General features: G+C 35.6%; 1 protein-coding gene across 1 annotated transcript in view; it reads left to right on the forward strand.

The window, feature by feature from the left end:
• LOC139489958 (polycystin family receptor for egg jelly-like) overlaps positions 1 to 23,386 on the forward strand; it is a 56,036-nt gene that overhangs the window by 25,541 nt on the left and 7,109 nt on the right. Inside the window, exons 13-21 of the mRNA XM_071276808.1 lie at positions 2,509 to 2,748; positions 4,930 to 5,565; positions 6,396 to 6,623; positions 7,088 to 7,258; positions 8,212 to 8,372; positions 9,426 to 10,161; positions 10,598 to 10,730; positions 11,681 to 11,928; positions 12,597 to 12,771. Of these exons, the coding sequence (XP_071132909.1) occupies positions 2,509 to 2,748; positions 4,930 to 5,565; positions 6,396 to 6,623; positions 7,088 to 7,258; positions 8,212 to 8,372; positions 9,426 to 10,161; positions 10,598 to 10,730; positions 11,681 to 11,928; positions 12,597 to 12,771 (2,728 nt within the window). The remainder of the gene's footprint in view (positions 1 to 2,508; positions 2,749 to 4,929; positions 5,566 to 6,395; positions 6,624 to 7,087; positions 7,259 to 8,211; positions 8,373 to 9,425; positions 10,162 to 10,597; positions 10,731 to 11,680; positions 11,929 to 12,596; positions 12,772 to 23,386) is intronic.

A 23,386-nucleotide genomic window follows, 5' to 3' on the forward strand; every position in this document is an offset into this window, starting at 1 on the left:
TGTGTCACAGAGACAACAACCCGACCATAGAGCAGACAACAGCCGAAGGCCACCAATGGGTCTTCAATGCAGCGAGAAACTCCCACACCGGAGGCGTCCTTCAGCTGGCCCCTATACAAATATGTACTAGTTCAGTGATAATGGACGTCATACTAAACTTCGAATCATACAAACGAAACTAGAATTAAAAACCATACACGACTAATAAAGGCAAGAGGCTCCTGACTTGGGACCGGCGCAAAATTATGGCGGGGTTAAACATGTTTTTTGAAATCTCGACCCTTCCCCTATACCTCTAGCAAATGTAGAAAAAAACAAAAGCACGACAATACGCACTGTAAAACTCAGTTTAAGAAAAGTCCGAGTCCGATGTCAGAATATGAAACCAAAGAAAATAAACAAAATGACAAAAAAACTTAAATAACAACAGACTGCTAGCAGTTACTGACATGCCAGCTCCAGACCTCAATTAAACCGATTAAAAGATTATGTCTTCATCATATGAATATCAGGCACAATCCCTCATTTTTAAGGGGTTTAGTATTATACCATCATGACATATATGAGAAGAACATAACCCGTGTCATGCCAACAACTGGTTTTAGAATATTAAATGTGTTTAATTCCAATGCAAAGACCCTAAAAGTGAATCAATATTAAAGCCAAAATATGCAATATTAATGACCTGACAACAGTATCGTAGCTATATTCCTTCTTAATAAGTCTGTTTAAAGGTTTTGTTAGCTTAAGAGGTGAATACTGACATTTTTGTGCTTTGTAAAGAATATTACCATAAAAGATTTGATGTGAAATAACTGAACAAACAAGATGTTTAAATTTAAAACCCTCAATATTTCGTTTGGATTAAGACATTAGAATGTATACACCTACGCTTCAATCTGTCATGATAACTTTGATTATAAATTGTCTCATAACCTTAATAGAAAAAAAAGGATAATGGGGTATCCATCAATGACACAAAATCAGTAAATGCACAAACAAAAAAATCACACAAAAAGCAAAGAAACAGCGCATTTGTTGCTTTTTTTCGTCTCAAAGTCACAGTGAGGGCAAGTATAGAGGCTCTAGCACTGTTTATATATATTTTTTTTTTTTTTTTTTTTTTTATATTAAACATATTTTATTAACATTTTTTTTTATAATTTAATTTACTTATAAATTCATTTATGGATATCTGCTTTAATGAGACAAGCACATACATTAGAACATATGATATATACGTTTAAATGTATGGAAATGAGAGGATATGGTGTATCAATACAAGACAAACAATTCACTTCCTTCTTTAAAGAATAAGAGGAAAGAAACATGCATGTTATATTTGTTTTTATCTCAATTCAGTGGATTCTACTGTAGTGACAAAAAACTGTAACTTCTCTGTATGTTCAGCCAGATTATAAAGCTTCATTTTAAAGTATAATAAGACTACCTTTACACAAACGACGGAATGTAAACTGATTATTTTCAGGGTTTTAAAGACATTTTGTTATTAAACTATTCAAAGGTGACTCATGAATGTGAATATGTAGATAACTATATTCTAATAAAATCTGCGACGGCATCAATCGGTAGGTTATTTGATGGTTATTGGCGACGCGTTAGCGGATTATCTTGGGTTTTTTTTTAAATCATGTTGCGTGGTTATAGAGAATGTTGATTGTGAATATGAATATAGTCATATTGAACTATTATACAATTTTGGCTCGTTTAAGTAAACGGGGTTTTATAGACATTTTACATGGTAATAGAGAATAATGGTTTGTATATGAATTTATAAATGTGATATTAAACTTTACAATTTTAGTTCATAAACGTACATTGACTACTTTCAGTGTTTAAAGGCATTTTGCGTGGTGGTTCTCTATTACTACGCAAAATGTATTTAAAACCCTGAAGATATACATTTCTTAGTACCTTAATCTAAATTCACAGAAATTGTTTATATAGCAAGTTTAAAAATCATTCGTAACATTGCGGAACTGAATCAGGTCTATTCCTTCAAGCCGATGTTTATCTACTCAGTTTTAACATCAATCAAAACATTATAGTCGAAGAAAAAAATACAGTCCCAAAAAACAAAAATGCCAACAAGACAAATGAAACGCAGCACGAACGCCATCAAAAACTTGGATTTAACTCAGGTGCTTCGCACATATCACCATGTCTTGCTCCTATTATGACACCCACTGTGGTAAATATATTAATTGGTCATATGCATGTTATGTATAATCACAGAAAGGTCAATATCTATACCAAACCATATAGAACATCACCAAATTTATGAACTCTGAATAATGAAAATGCTTTTTCCATTAATTTAACAAACGTCATTATTTGATATTAAAACAAAATTTATGAGAACTATGCAAATCCATTCAGAAGAAAGGTAGAATTGAAATCAACCACGTTTAATAAATTAGATAGAATTTCTTTTTTGTTCTTCTTTACTATTATAGTATTTAGAATTGTAATTTAATTTTTTACCAGGCTAGTAGCAGTACCGGTAATTTTTACAACACATTGGATACAGTAGCAAACGTGTCACTTCATATTAAACAATATGGCGAACAAGTTGCAACTTTAGAAAAAGATAATTTACATATGAGTTTTGAGAAAAACAGTGTTCAGAGTTTTCTGGACCAAGGAAATGTGAGCAGGGATGGAGTGAAAATCTCAACTAAAAATCTCACAATTTCCAACGTTTCTGATGCCTCTATGCAACTTACGGTAAGAATATAACACTTCCTTGTGTGACCGATGGTTCTGTTTAATTGCTATATATTATATTTATATTGTGCCGGAGATCAAACTCAATAGTTCAGTGTATTTATACTGGTTTCTGTTTAACTGTCGTTTTGTTTGGGTTAGGCTATTTCAATTGATATTTTATAGATTGTCTTTTTTTGTGCTAAAATGTTACACTACTGTATCAGGTTAGGGTAAAAGTTGGCGCCTGCTAAAACGTTTAAACCCGTTGTTTTTTTATGCACCTGTCCTAAGTTAGGAGAAATTGTTCGTTGTTTGTCGTATGTTAGTGTGGTTCATAAATGTTTCTCGTTTCTCGTTTGTAATACACATTAGCTGTACATTGACCTATAATGGTTTACTTTTATAAATTGTTATTTGGATGGAGAGTTGTCGCATTGGCACTCATACCACATCTTCTTATATCTATTAGACTGTTTGGTTTTCTTTATTGGCTTGTTTTACGCAAGTCATTTTTGAGCCCTTTGTAAAATTGAGAATGGAAATGGGGAATGTGTCAAAGAGACAACAAACCGACCATAGAGCAAACAAGAGCCGAAGGCCATCAATGGGTGTCCAATGCAGCGAGAAACTCCCGCACCCGGAGGCGTCCTTCAGCTGGCCCCTAAACAAACATGTATACTAGTTCAGTGATAATGGACGTCATACTAAACTCCGAATTATACACAAGAATTTAAAATTAAAAATCATACAAGACTAACAAAGGTCAGAGGCTTTTGACTTTGGAAAGGCGCAAAATTGCGGCGGGGTTAAACATGTTTTTTGATATGTCAACCCTCCCCCTATATCTCTATACAATGTAGAAAACAACAACAATACGCACAGTAAAATTCAGTTTAAGAGAAGTCCGAGTCCGATGTCAGAATAGGAACAAAAAGAAAATAAACAAAATGACATTATAATTCTTATCCATAAATAACATCAGACTACTAGCAGTTACTGACATTCCAGCTCCAGACCTCAATTAAACTGATTGAAAGATTATGTCTTCATCATATGAATTTACTGTTCGGTGTGAGCCAAGGCTCCATGATGAAGGTCGTACTTTGATCTATAATATTTAAACATTGTAACTTGTATGGATAATTGTCTCATTGGCACTCATACCACATCTTTTTATTGATAAAGTATATTACATTAATCGACTGGTGTTTTGGGGAAGGATAGTGTTGGAGACAGTCAGTGGCGGATCCAGAAATTTTCATAAGTGTGGGTCCACTGACTGCCCTAAGAGGGGGCCCGCTCCAGTCACGTTTCAGTGATTCCCTATATAAGCAACTAATTTTTTTCTCAAAAAAGGGGGGCCGGGCCCCCTGTCCCCCCCCCCTAAATCCGCCTCTGGGAGTGACAAAGGCAGTTTAAAACAAATCTACAATATTTAGGATCGTTCATGACTAAGACTCTTAGACACAAAAAACATCGCCTTGATAAATGAAACACCAACCTTACATAAATGCCATTGATTGATTGGTGTACTCTACATTACCTTATATTTATACTAATATACTGCACTCGTTGTATTTGAGCAGTCAAAATGCGTTGACTGTATATTTCTATGCCATATACAGTCACTGACCTGATATCACTTTTCCTCATGAATATTTAAATAGAAATTGTCGAAATTATATTTAATTATTCATACGACCTTTTCAACCTGTTCTTGTTTCCAATGTAAACAACGATGCGTTTAACGACTCAAACTTCTTTCTTTTGCAATTTTTGGAAAAACATATTTCACTTATTAATATTTTTTTGTTTGCAACCTATAAATCATTATGTTTTATGTTTATTGTTGATATTTTAGTCTGCAACGAATTCGTTCACCATTAATTGCGGTAATGATGTACATTTCATCGTGTTTTATATTTCTCAGTCTGTGTGATATGAGGCCTTTTTAAAGGGGGATTTTTCCCAATATTTAAATCAAATAAATAACATTAACACAATAAACAACAATTGAAAATGTTTTTTTTAAAGATTGCAGTATAAAGACAATAATAGTGCATTGACTTGACATGTCAACGATATAAGGATGAGGCTTAGAAACGGGGAAATGCGAGGCTGTACTATTATTGTCTATTTACACTTCAGATATGCAGATATGCATATGTGATATATATTTGTTACAAATTGTTTTAATAGGTAACTGTTGTCAAGAAATCTCCAGTTCCTCATGCTAAAGGCGATCATCGCATATCTAGCAAATGTGTAATAATATCTGCCGTAGATGCAGATGGCAAAGATTTAAAAATGGAGAGAGAAGTAGCCTTACCGAACCCTGAAACTGTACATTTCTTGGACCCTACTAGGCCTGACCCAGATGACCCAGAACCTATGTTGTATATCCGGTTTGAAGTCCTGGATAATCATGACGCATCGATAACTTACATAAAACTGGAAAGAGACGTTCCAGGGGACATGTATATAATTTACACGGCGTACTTCAAGAGTGGAGCGTATCCCACAATCACAGAATATGATTATAAATACGATATAACAACTGATGATATGGAAGACATGGGGTTAAAGGTAATAGCACCTGTAGGAACTCTAAAACAAGGTCAGTGTTTCTTGGCATTGCAACCGAAATCAAACGTTCCAGACGCTGACAATCCGCCACCGACAAGAAGAAAAAGGAGTACTGCAAATAACAACAGTACATCGAGTGGAAACAACACATTAAACTTGTTCACTGATAACGTTAGAATTGTGACTATAACAACTGGATGCAGATCCTTCAATCAAACAACATCCACATGGGAACCTAATGGATGTATTGTAAGATATAATATTTAATATTTTAGTACATTTTTGTTTTATGGGTTTTTTTATAATGAATTTTCTTTATTGTAGCAAATAGAGTAGCACAACACGTATGAACAAAGGTATACAAAATGGCATATTCACACAGAGGAAATATTAAATAGCAATTGAATATATAATAGTGCAGTAATAGGTTGAAGATAAATAATTATCTAATAACAATGGAATCTAATTCGTTTTTGCAATAAATATTTGTGGTGTTTTTAATTATATTCGACATTTATAATTTATTCTATAATAGGGGCCCAGGGACTCCAGTATTTGTTATATTCCTCTAAAGAAAGGTTTTTAAATGAAATGTATTTTTTCTAAGTTCAAGTGTTCCTTTAAATAATTTTTAAAGCATTTAAATTTGGCAATTATACTTCTTGTACTTTGTTTGGTAATATAGTGTTTTGTTAGCAGAATAATCTTATTTTCAACAAAATTCAGTTTGACGTTAATTTTGTTATATTTAATTGGTTATTGATTACATAGCTAGATTCTGATAAGAGTGTCGGCTAGGATGAGAACGGGGTTTACAAAAATTATAACCTGTATTTCGTTTGGTCTCCTTTTATATTGATATTTGCAAAAAATATAGAGTTAATACTACATTCCGTTTACGTATTTTGAAGAAAATAGAATGGAAAATAAATGGAGTCCATATGAAACAAAACAAACAAAAACACTTAATCTAAATCATTCAATACGACCAGTTTTTAATTAAATTCAATATTGGTTTCTTTGTAGTCATTTGTTTTAAAAGACTTTACTCAATGTTATATTTCACATTTTTTTTTCAGGTTTTGCCTTTTTCCACTTTAAATGAGACAGTATGCAGATGTCCAAGTAAAACAAAGACTTTGGCAACAACATTTTTTGTTACTCCTAATACGATAGATTTCAATAATGTCTGGTCAAAGTTTGATATTGCAAATGCTGCAGTGTATGGTACTCTGACAGTATTGTTACTACTATACATATTATTGGCAATATTGCTAAGGAGAAAGGATAGACAAGATAAACTAAATGTAAGTAAAATGCTGTTTTAAACCAGGGATTTTTACGAGTGCATCCGGCGTGTAAACGAATCAATATATATATATATATGTGTAGATATAAAACAAAATGAATGTATATGTAGCAACATTGCCTTTGTTTAATGTTATGTTGAACAAACTTAAAATGCTGTTTTAATCAAGATTCAATGCATTTCTACTAATGCACATGTTTTGTAAACGAATTAATATTTATAAAAAAAGTGAATATGTACATTGTATGTAGCAATATTTTCGTTGAATTTATATCAATTCCTCAAAATTCAAACCATAGCTATAAATCCTACAATTAAGAAAGTCAACTCCTTTTTTTTTTGTCTTTTTTTTCCAATTGTCGACCTTGATCTTTGGATTATCAACTTTAATCTTGGAACTTCCAACTTTAATCTTGGAATTATTATCAACTTTAGTCTTGAAATATGATATTTATATTGCAGTGGTCTATGAGATTTTTATGTGACTGTGAGAGCGAGGATCCATATTTCTATATGATATCTGTACATACTGGCTTACGACCTGGTTCAGGGACAGATTCAAATGTAAACTTTGTTTTGGCGGGAGAAGGTGGAGATAGTGGGGTTAGACTTCTAAGCGATGGAGTGCAACACGTAAGTTACTTAAACTTTCATTTTTCTATTTGGTGTAGCTATTGTCTGACGGACAACAATTTCAGTCATTGGAATTAAGGAGAGACATATTGATAACAAAAATATCAATTATAAAACGAAGAGCAATCATGTATATCACGTAAATAGTTATCAAAGGTACCAGGATTATAATTTAGTACGCCAGACGCGCGTTTCGTATACATAAGACTCATCAGTGACGCTCAGATCAAAATAGTTAAGCCAAACAAGTACAAAGTTGAAGAGCATTGTGAACCCAAAATTCCAAAAAAGTTGAAAATAAAATTGAGAATGGAAATGGGGAATGTGTCAAAGAGACAACAACCCGACCATAGAAAAAACAACAGCAAAAGGTCACCAACAGGTCTTCAATGTAGCGAGAAATTCCCGCACCCGGAGGCATCCCTCAGCTGGCCCCTAAACAAATATATACTAGTTCAGTGATAATGAACGCCATACTAATTTCCAAATTGTACACAAGAAACTAAAATAAAAATAATACAAGACTAACAAATGCCAGAGGCTCCTGACTTGGGACAGGCGCGAAAAGCCTGTTCAGTCAATTCTTGCTGGATTTTTCATTGACAAATATTTTTTTAGTATAAGGGGATGAGGAAAGGGTTGGACTACATCTTGACAAGTATAAATTGAAGACTATTTAATTTGATAACTCTATATAACTGGGATGTAAACCGTACAAGCTGGGATCACCGAATATATTTTTATGAACCCAGCCTACTGTGACATGGAAATGGAGAATGTGTCAAAGAGCCCTACATGTACATGTTTATGGAACTGTATTTTATAATAGCATTTATCGAAGGGTCAATATATTATTTTTCTTTCGTTTTGATGATTATGTCCCACTGCTGTTATAACTAATGTGAAATGTAAATTAGTATCTTGATGAAAGATGTTTTGTTGTAATATTTCAGGGATTCGGCACTTCGTCTGTTAGGAATTTTGTGATGTCAACTAATGTAGTCCTCGGCGAGTTGACATACTTCCGGTTGTGGCATGACAACACTGGTCAAGGAAACAGAAATTCATGGTATCTTCATAAATTAATTGTGGATGATCCACAAACAAACCAAAGGTATTATCCATGCCATCCTTATATATATTTTTTTTTGCTATTTTTAAAACAAGACAATTTGAAAAGTCATTATTGTTTTACTTTTATTAGTGTGAGGGAATCTCGAGCACTCAAAAAGGGGCGAGAATGGTTGTTTCATCATAGTCGGTGTGTCTTGTTCTATATGCATCACCCATCATATGAATTCATACTTAGTCAAAATGTCACAATCTGGATTAAAACATAATCGCTAAAATAAAAGATCGGACGTCATTAGTGTTATCTAAAGATCTATTGGCAAACACAGTTCGCTAGAGAGTTTAGACACCGACACATCTTATCGCTCTCCCAATTTTTGATGGATACTGTAATACATGTCGGTGCTACTATTGATGCCCGAAACCTCAATCTTACTCTGGCAAGAAGTCGCCGTCTTAGTTGGAATTGGCATACTTTTGTTAATTTCATAACATTTGTTGAATTTTACTACTCCCCAATGAAAAATGTTTCTTTTTTCGGGTTTTTGAAGGCTACATTTTAGGTAAGGTAACAGTTTTTTAGCGAGGATAATTGATTAAAAAAAATTTAAAGAAGCCATCTTAGTAACAAACAAAAAACACAGGAAATGCATGAACTCGGCAATAAAAGAAAACGCTCAAATAACTTGATGCGTCCGAAGCTCGTTTCTAGATATACCTTCATAAAGACATCTCAAACATAAATATTTTAGTAAAGGGGCGAATAGATACGGAGAAATGTTAACATCTGCATGAAAAATTTAGACCGAACAAGAATATCCAAAAAAGGTATGCCCTCTTTGTCCAATGGAGTTGGAACGTAAGAAAAACGAAGCTTTGAACGGGAGGATGTAAACATGTTCATGATGATACCATCACCAAGTAACCTGTACTTAGTAGTGGTTTAGATCATTCGTATTCGCTGTAAGTTTCCAATTCATAAAATTCTATATTTGTTCTATAACGTAGGCTTAACATTTTAACACAACATGTTTATAATCAAATTCATTGTTGTTTTTTTATATAAAAGTAACATAATATATGCTCTCTTCTAAAGGTACCTGTTTCAGTGTGATAAATGGTTATCGATTGATTTTGACGATGGTATGATTGAACGCATAATACCAGTTTCCATTACTGACGATATTGGAGTAGAATCACTGTTTTATCAGCAGTCAAGAATGAACTTGACAGAAAATCATCTATGGATGTCTTTATTTGTGCGTCCTACCAGAAGCGTCTTTACGCGTCTGCAGAGACTTGCCTGTGGAATGACACTACTTCTCCTGACCATGATTTCAAATGCAATGTTTTTCAAGTCTGCGGACGAAGAAACAATGCAAGCTGACAGTGTAAAATTAGGATTTTTTCGATTGTCAATGTCAAATTTATTTATATCATTCATTGGTATTATAATTACAACTCCACCTATTTTCTTTGCAACATTTGTATTTAGAAACACCGAACCGAAGGCCCAACCATTACATTTACAGAAAAAAACAAAGCAACGTAAATGTTTTCCATGTTTAAAAAAAAATGAAAGTGATGGAGAAAAACTCAAGGAAATTGAATCTGGCTTATCCGAGGATGATGAATTTCTCATCTATAAGAAGCGTAGATTTTCATACTATGTCGCTTATATTGCCTGGATCGTGTTGGGTTTAGGATCATCAGCGTCTGCGTTCTTTCTTTTACTATATAGCATGGAATGGGGAAAGAACAAATCAGAGGAATGGCTTTCAACGTTCATATTGTCGTTCTTTGAATCTATCCTATTTGTAGATCCGATAAAGGTAATTACTAATTAGAGTAATGACACCAGTGCACAAAAACAAATATCAACACTAACCACATGCGATATGTCTATACAACACGTTTCATTTTATAGGAACATAATTGGTTTATATCAAAAATAAATGTAAAGAACAAGATCGATCCATCAAATGATTGATTGTTATTATGTCAAGTGGCAAGTATTTTATATATAATATGGCCGACCAACAAAAAACGATTGCAGAAGTAAAAGCGAGTTTTTAATTGAGGCGGCATCATATCTGGCATTTGATTTTAAGTATCAAAAGACATAAATATTTACATTTCATATATTTGTAAGTCTTTTTTAATTGTTTGTAGTATGAAAAGAAACATCACCAAGATACCATTATAATTTTGTACGTTGGACAAATTTAGCTCGATTAAAATCATTGAATAAGGTAATTTATTTTTCAGGTGATTCTGATAGCCTTTTTAATTGCCCTGATATTTAAAAAGCATGTTGATGATGAAACGACATTAGTTGATATGAAAAAACTACGGTCTGCAGCAAGTAAACATTCAGCTGGAAACTCTCGGCTTTTCTGTGGTAATGTATTATTTTCTAACAACGACCAGATTCATAATATATAATTAAAGTTTAAGTTCATTTAAAGGGCCATCAGCTGACGAATGTATGTTCACCGATTTGATTTGAGTTATTATGTTGATTTATAGCATACTAAAATCTGTATCCAAGTCACAAAAAGTGTGAATTAAATAATTAACGATTCATGGGTTCGATAATGTGTATCAACAGTTCGTTTGTATTTTTGTCTATACGTTATATAATTTACAATTGCGATGACCTCCGAATACCACCTACGGTAATTTAATTCGATGTAGATATAAAAGAAATATATAAAATGATAGCGACCACGTGCAATCAGATTTATCTAGGTTGGTTTGATTTTTTAATGAAGGTTAACCCGTATGTTTATCATTATTTTTATCTGTATAAGAATGATTTATTTGGTTCGAATCAGTCAAGCAAATGGTTTATCGTTGTTTCACTTTCAATGTTTACATCCATTTGGTTGATGTGGTTTAGATTTTGATTTTGCCATTTGTTCAGGAACTTTCCGTTTAGAATTTTCTTCGGAGTTCGGTATTTTCATTATTTTACTTTTTGTTTCAATAGCTAAACACATGCGTAACTAATATCCAGCTAATGGGTTTAAATAAAGGTTGCATGGATACGGATTCAACAAGATGAATAACTCATCTTTAGTGTTTCTTAGCTCATTTTGATAAAACTGTTCGTAGAGTTTTTCTTGAAGGTTGAATGAGTTAATTATAAACACGATGTTTGATAAATGTTTGTTATTGAAATATTGGAAGTAAGAACATTTGTTAATTTCTTATTTAAAAGAGCAAGTTATGGAGGATGACTTTAACATAAAAAATGTAGACAAAATGTTTGTGCAAGCAAATCACTGAAATAAGAAAACATTCCAAGAACAATATAAAAAGTGACCAAACTTTTTTGTTTTTAAACAGCATTCAGACATGAGGTTTTATCGAAGGCTGAACCACCAGCGGAAGAAAAACTGAATAAGCAAAGGGAAGTAATAAAGCTGCAGACGAGAGCAAAATCAGTGTTCCGTGAAGTTATTTTATACACAGTCTTTGCAATAATTGTGTATTGTATTAGCTATTTGAACCGTGATGACAGAGCGTACATGATGAAGTCAAACATAGACAATCACATATATGAATCCAGCAAAGTACAATTTGGATTTTCTAAGGTAAAGTTGTAAAGAATTTTGTCTTTCGAGCATAATTTTTGTACCCCAAGTACTGAGTAAAGTTTTATGACTGGAATGCCTTTACTTCATTTATAAGGTTTATATAGATATATTTTCATAAAAGTTTTTGAATATTGCACTTTTTATCAATTGGATTAAACACTAAAAATTTCACTTCGTTTGTTTTGTCTTTGGAATATGTATCTTCATTTGTGTTAGCCAACAAATATGCCTATGTACAAAGTAAAATAATAAAACAAAATGTCCCATGTCAGGAGCCTCTGGCCTTTGCAAGTCTTAAGATTGAGAATGAAAATGGGAAATATGTCAAATAGACAACACCCCGACAAAAGAGCAAACAACAGCCGATGTTTGTTTTTTTTTTTTTTTTTTTTTTTCATTTATATGTTTCGGAGTTTATTCTGATGTCCATTTTCACTGAAATAGTACATATGAGGGGCCAACTGAAGCCCGCCTCAGGATGCGGAATTTCTTGCTGTACATTGTACGTGTGTTGAAGACTCATTTTTTGGCTGTTTTTTGCTCTTTGCTCCGCTTGTTTCAACTCTTTAACACATTCCCCGTTTCCAATCTTAATTGTACTTCTGAATGAAATAAAAGGAAGGTTGGTTCTTTTTTTCAAATCAAAAACAAAACTGTCTTTGCAGGTCAATTCTATGGATACGTTAATGCAGTGGATGGATGAGACATTTGTTCCCGCGTTTTACCCAGTACAGGAATACAACGGAGCCAGTCTTAGTTTACAAGATAAATTCTACATCAATGATCTTACAAACATACGTCTTGGTTTGGTTCGACTTCGTCAAGTCAGAATGCCGAAAGGTAATTAACAAAATGGTCTTAATGTCTTAATGAAAAGCGTTCAGCTGTGACTACGCATATAATGATTGTTGTCGTCTTTCGTTGTTGTCGTCCCATTGTCACAATTGCTTAATAGGGAAGGAAAGAACTTATCCGCTAAAACCATTATGAATTTTAAGTTCTCGTGCTTTTTTACTTCGTACTTTAATTGTTCTTTTAAATTATTTTAATTTAAGCGTAACTAATCAGTCTTGTGCAGAAGAAACGCGCTGATGGCTAACAAAAATATAATCCTGGTATCTATAATGAGTTTATTTATCACATTGATTACAAAGGACAAGGTACCTTAAGCATCAGAGAACGGCCCCCTAATTTCGTTCAAATCAAAAGTGACTTGCCATTAATTATAATACATTATTTTTAAAGTTTAAAACCTATATTTTTGTAAACTCCAATAGATTTTTCAACTTCCGCTGATATTATTCATGCTCTGTTGCTGTAAAGACCTCAGGATTCGCGAAAAGGGCAGAAAAATGGCAGTTTCCAAACCTTTTTCTGCATTTTAAACTATGAGCGTACCTACGACCCACGATCATATTTATACCAGACATTCCTTGAACATAAATGTTGATGCAGTTTAAATATTTTAGTGGGTCGTAAGTACGCTCATAGTTAAAAATTCAAAAAAGTGACAAAAATCGTCGTAGTTTTCATTGAATCATCGAAATTTTTAACCGAACTGCGGACCGGAGATGATTTCCGGTATTTACTGGATCCGACAACGGAAATGTATTCATGCTACGCTATAATAATGGCTAGTTTCTTTAGGACGAAAAATAAACATATTTGAGACAGGAAAACAGGATAATCCTGTAATTCATTATTCTTGAATTTAAAGTGACATTTTAGCAGACCGTCGAAATTTGACCCAAAATTAGACGGAACTGTGACAAACTTCAGAGAAACTCTGGGATTAACGTAATTGTGAATGAATATAATAACTGGTTCATACTCAAACAGTGCATATACGTATTTTGTTTCATAATTGACGAAATTGTCGCCCTGGAATGTTTTAATCTCCGTTGACACTTTTGTGAAAAGTGCTTTCTTTCACGTCCGCATTTCTTCCAAGTATGGCATGCCGAGTTAACATTTTAGACAATCATTTAATATAAATACAGATTGCGAAAATAAACGACAGAACTGTGAATAATAACATACATTGTAATTCATATGACATAAGAAGACACCATGTGACAATTTTAATTAGACTAGTAACTGTTAATTGTGTAAGTGTAACAATAATCAAGATTAAACAAAACTATCCAACACTTTAAAATTCATACAAAATTAGAGACAAAACTCATGTGTGTGAAGTTAGCAGCCGGTTCGTTATTCGATATTCGATATTCAATATCCAACCGGCTGCTAGCAGTCGGTTGGATATTCAAAATTAAGTTGAAAATAAAAAAGAATAATACTTAATAACATTAAAAGCATGATTTTTATAGTTAAAAGAACTGATAAGATACGTAGGAGATAGTTTCATGACCTCTTCAAGCTGTCGCAAATTCTCGTTGTTCTCGAATATAAACCCTTTTCTAATTTGCATATTTGTCTAAATGTAATATAGATTAAAGTCAATAAAAAAAAATCAAAGAGGTACAGTACTTTAATACAGGATTTTTCTTAAAAACAAAAACAAAAACCGATTACTCTAGAAAACAATTAGGATTATAAATAGAAATATTTATGGAAAGCCCATAAAAGAAATATATAGTGAAAAGCTACCTGAGACCGCTTAAATGAGGGTGAGACCCCCTAGTCTTTCAATGTTCACAAAATTTAAGTAAATCATAGACTCTGTATATATAAAGGTTGTATCAGAAGGATTGCCCAGAATAATGTCATATTCGATATCTATGGAGGGCTTGTATTGTCACTTTTCAGCTAAAAATTATCAAAATTTTAGGACAAAGGGCACAGGGCAATGGTGAGAGCCCCCTAATTGCTCAATATTTCTAATATTATGCAGACATTTAGTCAATAGGTAGATACACACGTGACTAAAAGGAATTTGGATAGACTTCCTGTCTTTAATGTTTACGGGGCGCCCAAATTGGCTGTTGGATATTCAAAATAGATAGTGAAAAGCGACCTGAGAACGGTTCAATGAGGGTGAGACCCCCCTGGTCTTTCAATGTCCACAAAATTTAAGTAAATCATAGACTCTGTATATATAAAGGTTGTATCAGAAGGATTGTCCAGAATAATGTCATATTCGATATCTATGGAGGGCTTGTATTGTCACTTTTCAGCTAAAAATTATCAACATTTTAGGACAAAGGACACAGGGCAATGGTGAGAGCCCCCTAATTTCTCACTCTTTCTAATATTTTGCAGACATTTAGTCAATAGGTAGGTACACACGTGACTAAAAGGAATTTGGATAGACTTCCTGTCTTTAATGTTTACGGAGCGCCCAAAGTGCCAGTTGGATATTCAAAATAGATAGTGAAAAGCTACCTGAGACCGCTTAATTGAGGGTGAGACCCCCCCTGGTCTTTCAATGTCCACAAAATTTAAGTAAATCATAGACTCTGTAAATATAAAGGTTGTATCAGAATGATTGCCCAGAATAATGTCATATTCGATATCTATGGAGGGCTTGTATTGTCACTTTTCAGCTAAAAATTATCAAAATTTTAGGACAAAGGGCACAGGGCAATGGTGAGAGCCCCCTAACTGCTCAATCTTTCTAATATTATGCAGACATTTAGTCAATTTGTAGATACACACGTGACTAAAAGGAATTTTGGTATACTTCCTGTCTTTAATGTTTACGGAGCGCCCAAATTGGCAGTTGGATATTCAAAATAGATAGTGAAAAGCGACCTGAGACCGGTTAAATGAGGGTGAGACCTCCCTGGTCTTTCAATGTCCACAAAATTTAAATAAATCATAGACTCTATATATATATAAAGGTTGTATCAGAAGGATTGACCAGAATAATGTCATGTTCGATATCTATGGAGGGCTTGTATTGTCACTTTTCAGCTAAAAATTATCAAAATTTTAGGACAAAGGGCACAGGGCAATGGTGAGAGCCCCCTAATTTCTCACTGTTTCTAATATTTTGCAGACATTTAGTTAATAGGTAGATACACACGTGACTAAAAGGAATTTGGATAGACTTCCTGTCTTTAATGTTTACGGAGCGCCCAAAGTGCCAGTTGGATATTCAAAATAGATAGTGAAAAGCTACCTGAGACCGTTAATTGAGGGTGAGACCCCCCCTGGTCTTTTAATGTCCACAAAATTTAAGTAAATCATAGACTCTGTATATATAAAGGTTGTATCAGAAGGATTGACCAGAATAATGTCATATTCGATATCTATGGAGGGCTTGTATTGTCACTTTTCAGCTAAAAATTATCAAAATTATAGGACAAAGGACACAGGGCAATGGTGAGAGCCCCCTAATTGCTCAATCTTTCTTATATTATGCAGACATTTAGTCAATAGGTCGATACACACGTGACTAAAAGGAATTTGGGTAGACTTCCTGTCTTTAATGTTGACGGAGCGCCCAAAGTGCCAGTCGAATATTCAAAATAGATAGTGAAAAGCTACCTGAGACCGCTTAAATGAGGGTGAGACCCCCCGGTCTTTCAATGTCCACAAAATTTAAGTAAATCATAGACTCTGTATATATAAAGGTTGTATCAGAAGGATTGCCCAGAATAATGTCATATTCGATATCTATGGAGGGCTTGTATTGTCACTTTTCAGCTAAAAATTATCAAAATTTTAGGACAAAGGGCACAGGGCAATGGTGGGAGCCCCCTAATTGCTTAATCTTTCTAATATTATGCAGACATTTAGTCAATAGGTAGATACACACGTGATTAAAAGGAATTTGGGTATACTTCCTGTCTTTAAAGTTTACGGAGCACCCAAAGTGCCAGTTGGATATTCAAAATAGATAGTGAAAAGCGACCTGAGACCGCTTAAATGAGGGTGAGACCCCCCTGGTCTTTCAATGTCCTCAAAATTTAAGTAAATCATAGATTCTGTATATATAAAGGTTGCATCAGAAGGATTGTCCAGAATAATGTCATATTCGATATCTATGGAGGGCTTGTATTGTCACTTTTCAGCTAAAAATTATCAAAATTTTAGGACAAAGGGCACAGGGCAATGGTGAGAGCCCCCTAATTGTTCAACCTTTCTAATATTATGCAGACATTTAGTCAATAGGTAGATACACACGTGACTAAAAGGAATTTGGGTAGACTTCCTTTCTCTGTGTTAACGGAGCGCCCAAAGTGCCAGTTGGATATTCAAAATATTTAGTGAAAAGCTACCTGAGACCGCTTAAATGAGGATGAGACCCCCCTGGTCTTTCAATGTCCACAAAATTTAAGTAAATCATAGATTCTGTATATATAAAGGTTGCATCAGAAGGATTGCCCAGAATAATGTCATATTCGATATCTATGGAGGGCTTGTATTGTCACTTTTCAGCTAAAAATTATCAAAATTTTAGGACAAAGGGCACAGGGCTATGGTGAGAGCCCCCTAATTGCTCAATCTTTCTAATATTATGCAGACATTTAGTCAATAGGTAGATACACACGTGAATAAAAGTAATTTGGATAGACTTCCTGTCTTTAAAGTTTACGGAGCACCCAAAGTGCCAGTTGGATATTCAAAATAGATAGTGAAAAGCGACCTGAGACCGCTTAAATGAGGGTGAGACCCCCCTGGTCTTTCAATGTCCAAACATTTAAGTAAATCATAGACTCTGTATATATAAAGGTTGTATCAGAAGGGTTGCCCAGAATAATGTCATATTCGATATCTATGGAGGGCTTGTATTGTCACTTTTCAGCTAAAAATTATCAAAATTGTAGGACAAAGGGCACAGGGCAATGGTGGGAGCCCCCTAATTGCTTAATCTTTCTAATATTATGCAGACATTTAGTCAAAAGGTAGATACACACGTGAAAAAAAAGGAATTTGGGTAGACTTCCTGTCTTTAATGTTTACAGGGCGCCCAAATTGGCTGTTGGATATTCAAAATAGATAGTGAAAAGCGACCTGAGAACGGTTCAATGAGGGTGAGACCCCCCTGGTCTTTCAATGTCCACAAAATTTGAGTAAATCATAGACTCTGTATATATAAAGGTTGTATCAGAAGGATTGTCCAGAATAATGTCATATTCGATATCTATGGAGGGCTTGTATTGTCACTTTTCAGCTAAAAATTATCAACATTTTAGGACAAAGGACACAGGGCAATGGTGAGAGCCCCCTAATTTCTCACTCTTTCTAATATTTTGCAGACATTTAGTCAATAGGTAGATACACACGTGACTAAAAGGAATTTGGATAGACTTCCTGTCTTTAATGTTTACGGAGCGCCCAAAGTGCCAGTTGGATATTCAAAATAGATAGTGAAAAGCTACCTGAGACCGCTTAATTGAGGGTGAGACCCCCCTGGTCTTTCAATGTCCACAAAATTTAAGTAAATCATAAACTCTGTAAATATAAAGGTTGTATCAGAAGGATTGCCCAGAATAATGTCATATTCGATATCTATGGAGGGCTTGTATTGTCACTTTTCAGCTAAAAATTATCAAAATTATAGGACAAAGGGCACAGGGCAATGGTGAGAGCCCCCTAATTGCTCAATCTTTCTTATATTATGCAGACATTTAGTCAATAGGTCGATACACACGTGACTAAAAGGAATTTGGGTAGACTTACTGTCTTTAATGTTTACGGAGCGCCCAAAGTGCCAGTTGAATATTCAAAATAGATAGTGAAAAGCTACCTGAGACCGCTTAAATGAGGGTGAGACCCCCCGGTCTTTCAATGTCCACAAAATTTAAGTAAATCATAGACTCTGTATATATAAAGGTTGTATTAGAAGGATTGCCCAGAACAATATCATATTCGATATATATGGAGGGCTTGTATTGTCACTTTTCAGCTAAAAATTATCAAAATTTTAGGACAAAGGGCACAGGGCAATGGTGGGAGCCCCCTAATTGCTTAATCTTTCTAATATTATGCACACATTTAGTCAATAGGTAGATACACACGTGACTAAAAGGAATTTGGGTATACTTCCTGTCTTTCTGTCTTTAATGTTTTTGGAGCACCCAAAGTGCCAGTTGGATATTCAAAATAGATAGTGAAAAGCTACCTGAGACCGCTTAAATGAGGGTGAGACCCCCCTGGTCTTTCAATGTCCTCAAAATTTAAGTAAATCATAGATTCTGTATATATAAAGGTTGCATCAGAAGGATTGTCCAGAATAATGTCATATTCGATATCTATGGAGGGCTTGTATTGTCACTTTTCAGCTAAAAATTATCAAAATTTTAGGACAAAGGGCACAGGGCAATGGTGAGAGCCCCCTAATTGTTCAACCTTTCTAATATTATGCAGACATTTAGTCAATAGGTAGATACACACGTGAATAAAAGGAATTTGGATAGACTTCCTGTCTTTAATGTTTACGGAGCGCCCAAAGTGCCAGTTGGATATTCAAAATATTTAGTGAAAAGCTACCTGAGCCGGCTTAAATGAGGGTGAGACCCCCCTGGTCTTTCAATGTCCACAAAATTTAAATAAATCATAGATTCTGTATATGTAAAGGTTGCATCAGAAGGATTGCCCAGAATAATGTCATATTCGATATCTATGGAGGGCTTGTATTGTCACTTTTCAGCTAAAAATTATCAAAATTTTAGGACAAAGGGCACAGGGCTATGGTGAGAGCCCCCTAATTGCTCAATCTTTCTAATATTATGCAGACATTTAGTCAATAGGTAGATACACACGTGAATAAAAGGAATTTGGATAGACTTCCTGTCTTTAATGTTTACGGAGCGCCCAAAGTGCCAGTTGGATATTCAAAATAGATAGTGAAAAGCTACCTGAGACCGCTTAAATGAGGGTGAGACCCCTCTGGTCTTTCAATGTCCACAAAATTTAAGTAAATCATAGACTCTGTATATAGAAAGGTTGTATCAGAAGGATTGCCCAGAATAATGTCATATTCGATATCTATGGAGGGCTTGTATTGTCACTTTTCAGCTAAAAAATATCAAAATTTTAGGACAAAGGGCACAGGGCAATGGTGAGAGCCCCCTTATTGCTCAATCTTTCTAATATTATGCAGACATTTAGTCATAGGTAGATGCACACATTACTAAAAGGAACTTGGGTAGACTTCCTGTCTTTTATGTTTACGGAGCGCCCAAAGTGCCAACTGGATATTCAAAATATTTAGTGAAAAGCTACCTGAGACCGCTTAAATGAGGATGAGACCCCCCTGGTCTTTCAATTTCCATTAAATTCAACCAAATCATAGATTTTATATATATAAAGATTGTATCAAAAGTGGAATGTTCTTGAACGGACTGTTTGCTGCAGATCAGATCAGACCAGAACCCTAGGCCTAGTAGAATCGATGACCTAGTTTAAAATACAAACCGTCACTATAGGTTGAAGGGAAAATATACAGACCTTTATCACACACCTTCACACAGCTCACACAACCACCCCTTTTGATGTAAAATCCAGGTCCAAATGCATTGTTGATCGCTATTTCACACAGACAACTTAGGGCTCCAACACCTCATGCTGACATGAATTGTGTTCGCCAACATAGGAAAGGCTCGCATTGCCCTTTCCGCTAACATGGATAGGAATCCACTTTCTTTTTGAATGTTTTTCTTCAATTGGTTAGTGCTTTTTTCCACTAGAACCATTTTGTAGAAGCTTGGTGATCTTTTCAATCTGTCGCGGGGTAAACAACATCTTGTGTTCACCATGCAGGTTTGTGTGGGATAAACGAATGGTGACCGGGAAACCTTTTTTGTCTGCTCTCTGTAATATTTAGATTGACCTTTTATAAAGTTCAAACCGTATTTCAATAGACTATTTATTCATGCCTCGCGAAGATGGAAGCGGATGGTGAGATGTTCTCTGCGGAGATTGTGGAGGATCGCCGTCTGGATTGGTGAGGTATGTTTGCATGCGATTGATGGTTCTCAAGATCACGGGTAAGAACACCATATTTTTGGGGGGTTTGAATGATCTTTACCCCGGAATCGATTGCAGGGGGGGGGAAGCTTCAGATAGTGGACTGTTGGGAGCCGTGTATGTAGCTGCTATTGATGATGCCACTGTTCACCAGGATGCTGTTGATGCTTCTGATGCTAACAATGTCTTCACCCTCTTTGTAACATTTGTTGCCCGATCAAATGTGTAGAGCTGTCGCTTAAATCCCAATGTGGTGTTCGATTCCTTAAATTGTAGTTGGGGGAGGGGGTTGAACAGAGTAAAAATGCGACTGTCGTTTATAGAGACAAGGATGGAAAACCCTTGTTTTAGGTCTGTGTTGTGGACGATTTGCTGCAACAGTGTGGTGTCCATTTATTTATTAAAACACGACGTTCAACTACTGACCGAACGATTCGAACTGGATGCCTAGGACTCCTACGGAGATTGGAAGTGCAAATGCTTCGGTGTTGGCGGGAACATAACGCTCGAATTCCGCTCGAATTTGGATGTCCGCTCGGACTGATGACTTACATCGATGACCAACAGCGGCTATATGTCAATGAAATCAGAGGGGTTGACATCACCGTTACTAAGGAGGGTGTCAATGTTGTAGAATTTCTTTCTGAAGTCTACATCCTCCTTGAACACTATGGCAACCTTGTTTTCTGAAAAAAACCGGCATTAAAGTCGACGGCTGAGTAGCGTTCAGCTTTGAGGGTGACATGGATATTTTGCAATCGACAGCGATTGAACACGGAAGCATTATTGGTTTTGTCATTATCTCTGTCGGTTTGAAAGGCAACGATAATATATCTTGGCTTTTCGCGACCACTATTGGCAGCTAGGCGGCAGTTAAACTGTGAGGCTTGGAGAACGACTATGAAATCTCACTGTCTCATGCGAAATCCACAGAGGATCGTGGATTTCTGGATGGTTTTGTACAGTTGCATCTTGTTTTCGTCTGCAGGAGTGACGCTCCAGAGTTGGTAAGTTGGGCGCCGGCTTAAGGTTCGAATTCGTGAACCTAGTATTAATATTTTTGAAGACTTTCATCGAAGGTTAACCCTTCTGTGATTGTAAGGATGTCAGACATTATGTATTTATTTATAGCATTGGAGGAAGTTGGGATGGTACCGATGCCACGACCAGAGATGAAATTGTTTAACTGGGTTTGGTTGTTGGGCTTTCTGCGTTTAACACTGAGCTGTTGATTGGGCTTGCTGCGTTGGTCAATGGGTTTTCGAGTGCGGGTCACTTTGTCAACGACATGGTTGACGACTACCACCTACCACTCCTATCATGGCTGCATTGGTGGCAGTGCTCATAGGCCTACTTTTCAATGTCTTGGCAGCATGGAAGGTGAACATGCGACCAGCGATACTGGTGATAGTGTCAAAAAAACTTCTACCACCGTATGCATACTTTCAAACAAAACATTTCTTAATTGAGGATATTACGATGGAGTTGCTTATATTCCTTGATGCTGGTGTGTTCACCTTTCTTTATGGCATCGATGATCGCCATAATCGCGTTGCGCACACCATTGTTTCCAGCACGGTATGCAGTGTTGCACAGATCCAAGCAAAAAAGGAGCTGGTCAAAGTCGGAGGGTAGAAACACGGTTTGAAGTCCGCTACAATGCTTATCTTGCTTTAGATGTGAGACACAATCTTCATCCACTTAGATCTTTATCGCCTTAGGGTTCTCGAGAGGGTTAATTGCCTTGATACATGCACCGGAACTGTGCAGGATCTCTGCATAGTCGACAAGGTCTTAAAAACTTCGGACTCGAAAGATTCTGATTTCTTTTTCACCATGAGTTCCCAAAGGTTAAGGGTTCCTTTGTACCTCACACCATCCACGAAAATATCATCGTCGTCAGAAGTAACTGGTTAGCTTCCGATGAAGAGATCGAGATCCAAAGGTGTGGTCGGCGAAGGATCGTTACCGATCTGCAAATACTGCTGTGCTCGAAGTCCGAGGATTGTGTCTATAGGTGGTGCAATGGATAGTGGGTAGTCAAACTTGGGCGGTGGAGGCTGGAGGGCTGTCACTGCTGCAGGAAGTTAAACGATCGTTTAGGTGATCGGTGAAGCTGCCTCTCGCTGAGCCTCAACCACAGGCTTAACACCTTGGAAACGTCAGGGTTGAGTCCAATCTTCTCCAGGCGATGCTGCATGTTACTGGCTTGAATCTTCCGCTTGATCTCTTGCAACTCCTTGGCGAGCGCCTCACACTGTTTCGGGTCTGTAATCTTTATAAACGTTCATTTATTTAAAGCGTTGACGTGAACCTTCCTAAGTGAAGGTTTGAATACCTGTAAGCGTTTGTTTGAACGCCCCTAAGCGTTGGTTTGAACAGTTGTACCTTTCCTGAAACTATAGGCATATATCTATCGAAAGGTTAAAAAAACACACATGCATTTTTGCTCGTTTTTCCATAATTTGAATTGAAAAGGTCGAGCTATAAATATTTGTTGATAAACACTACAATAATTTATGGACCTATGGGTGGTACGGATAGAAAAATACGGACTGTCAAACAGATACATACC

The sequence above is a fragment of the Mytilus edulis genome, chromosome 9 (assembly GCF_963676685.1).
Source record: "Mytilus edulis chromosome 9, xbMytEdul2.2, whole genome shotgun sequence".
NCBI classification, from domain to species: domain Eukaryota; kingdom Metazoa; phylum Mollusca; class Bivalvia; order Mytilida; family Mytilidae; genus Mytilus; species Mytilus edulis.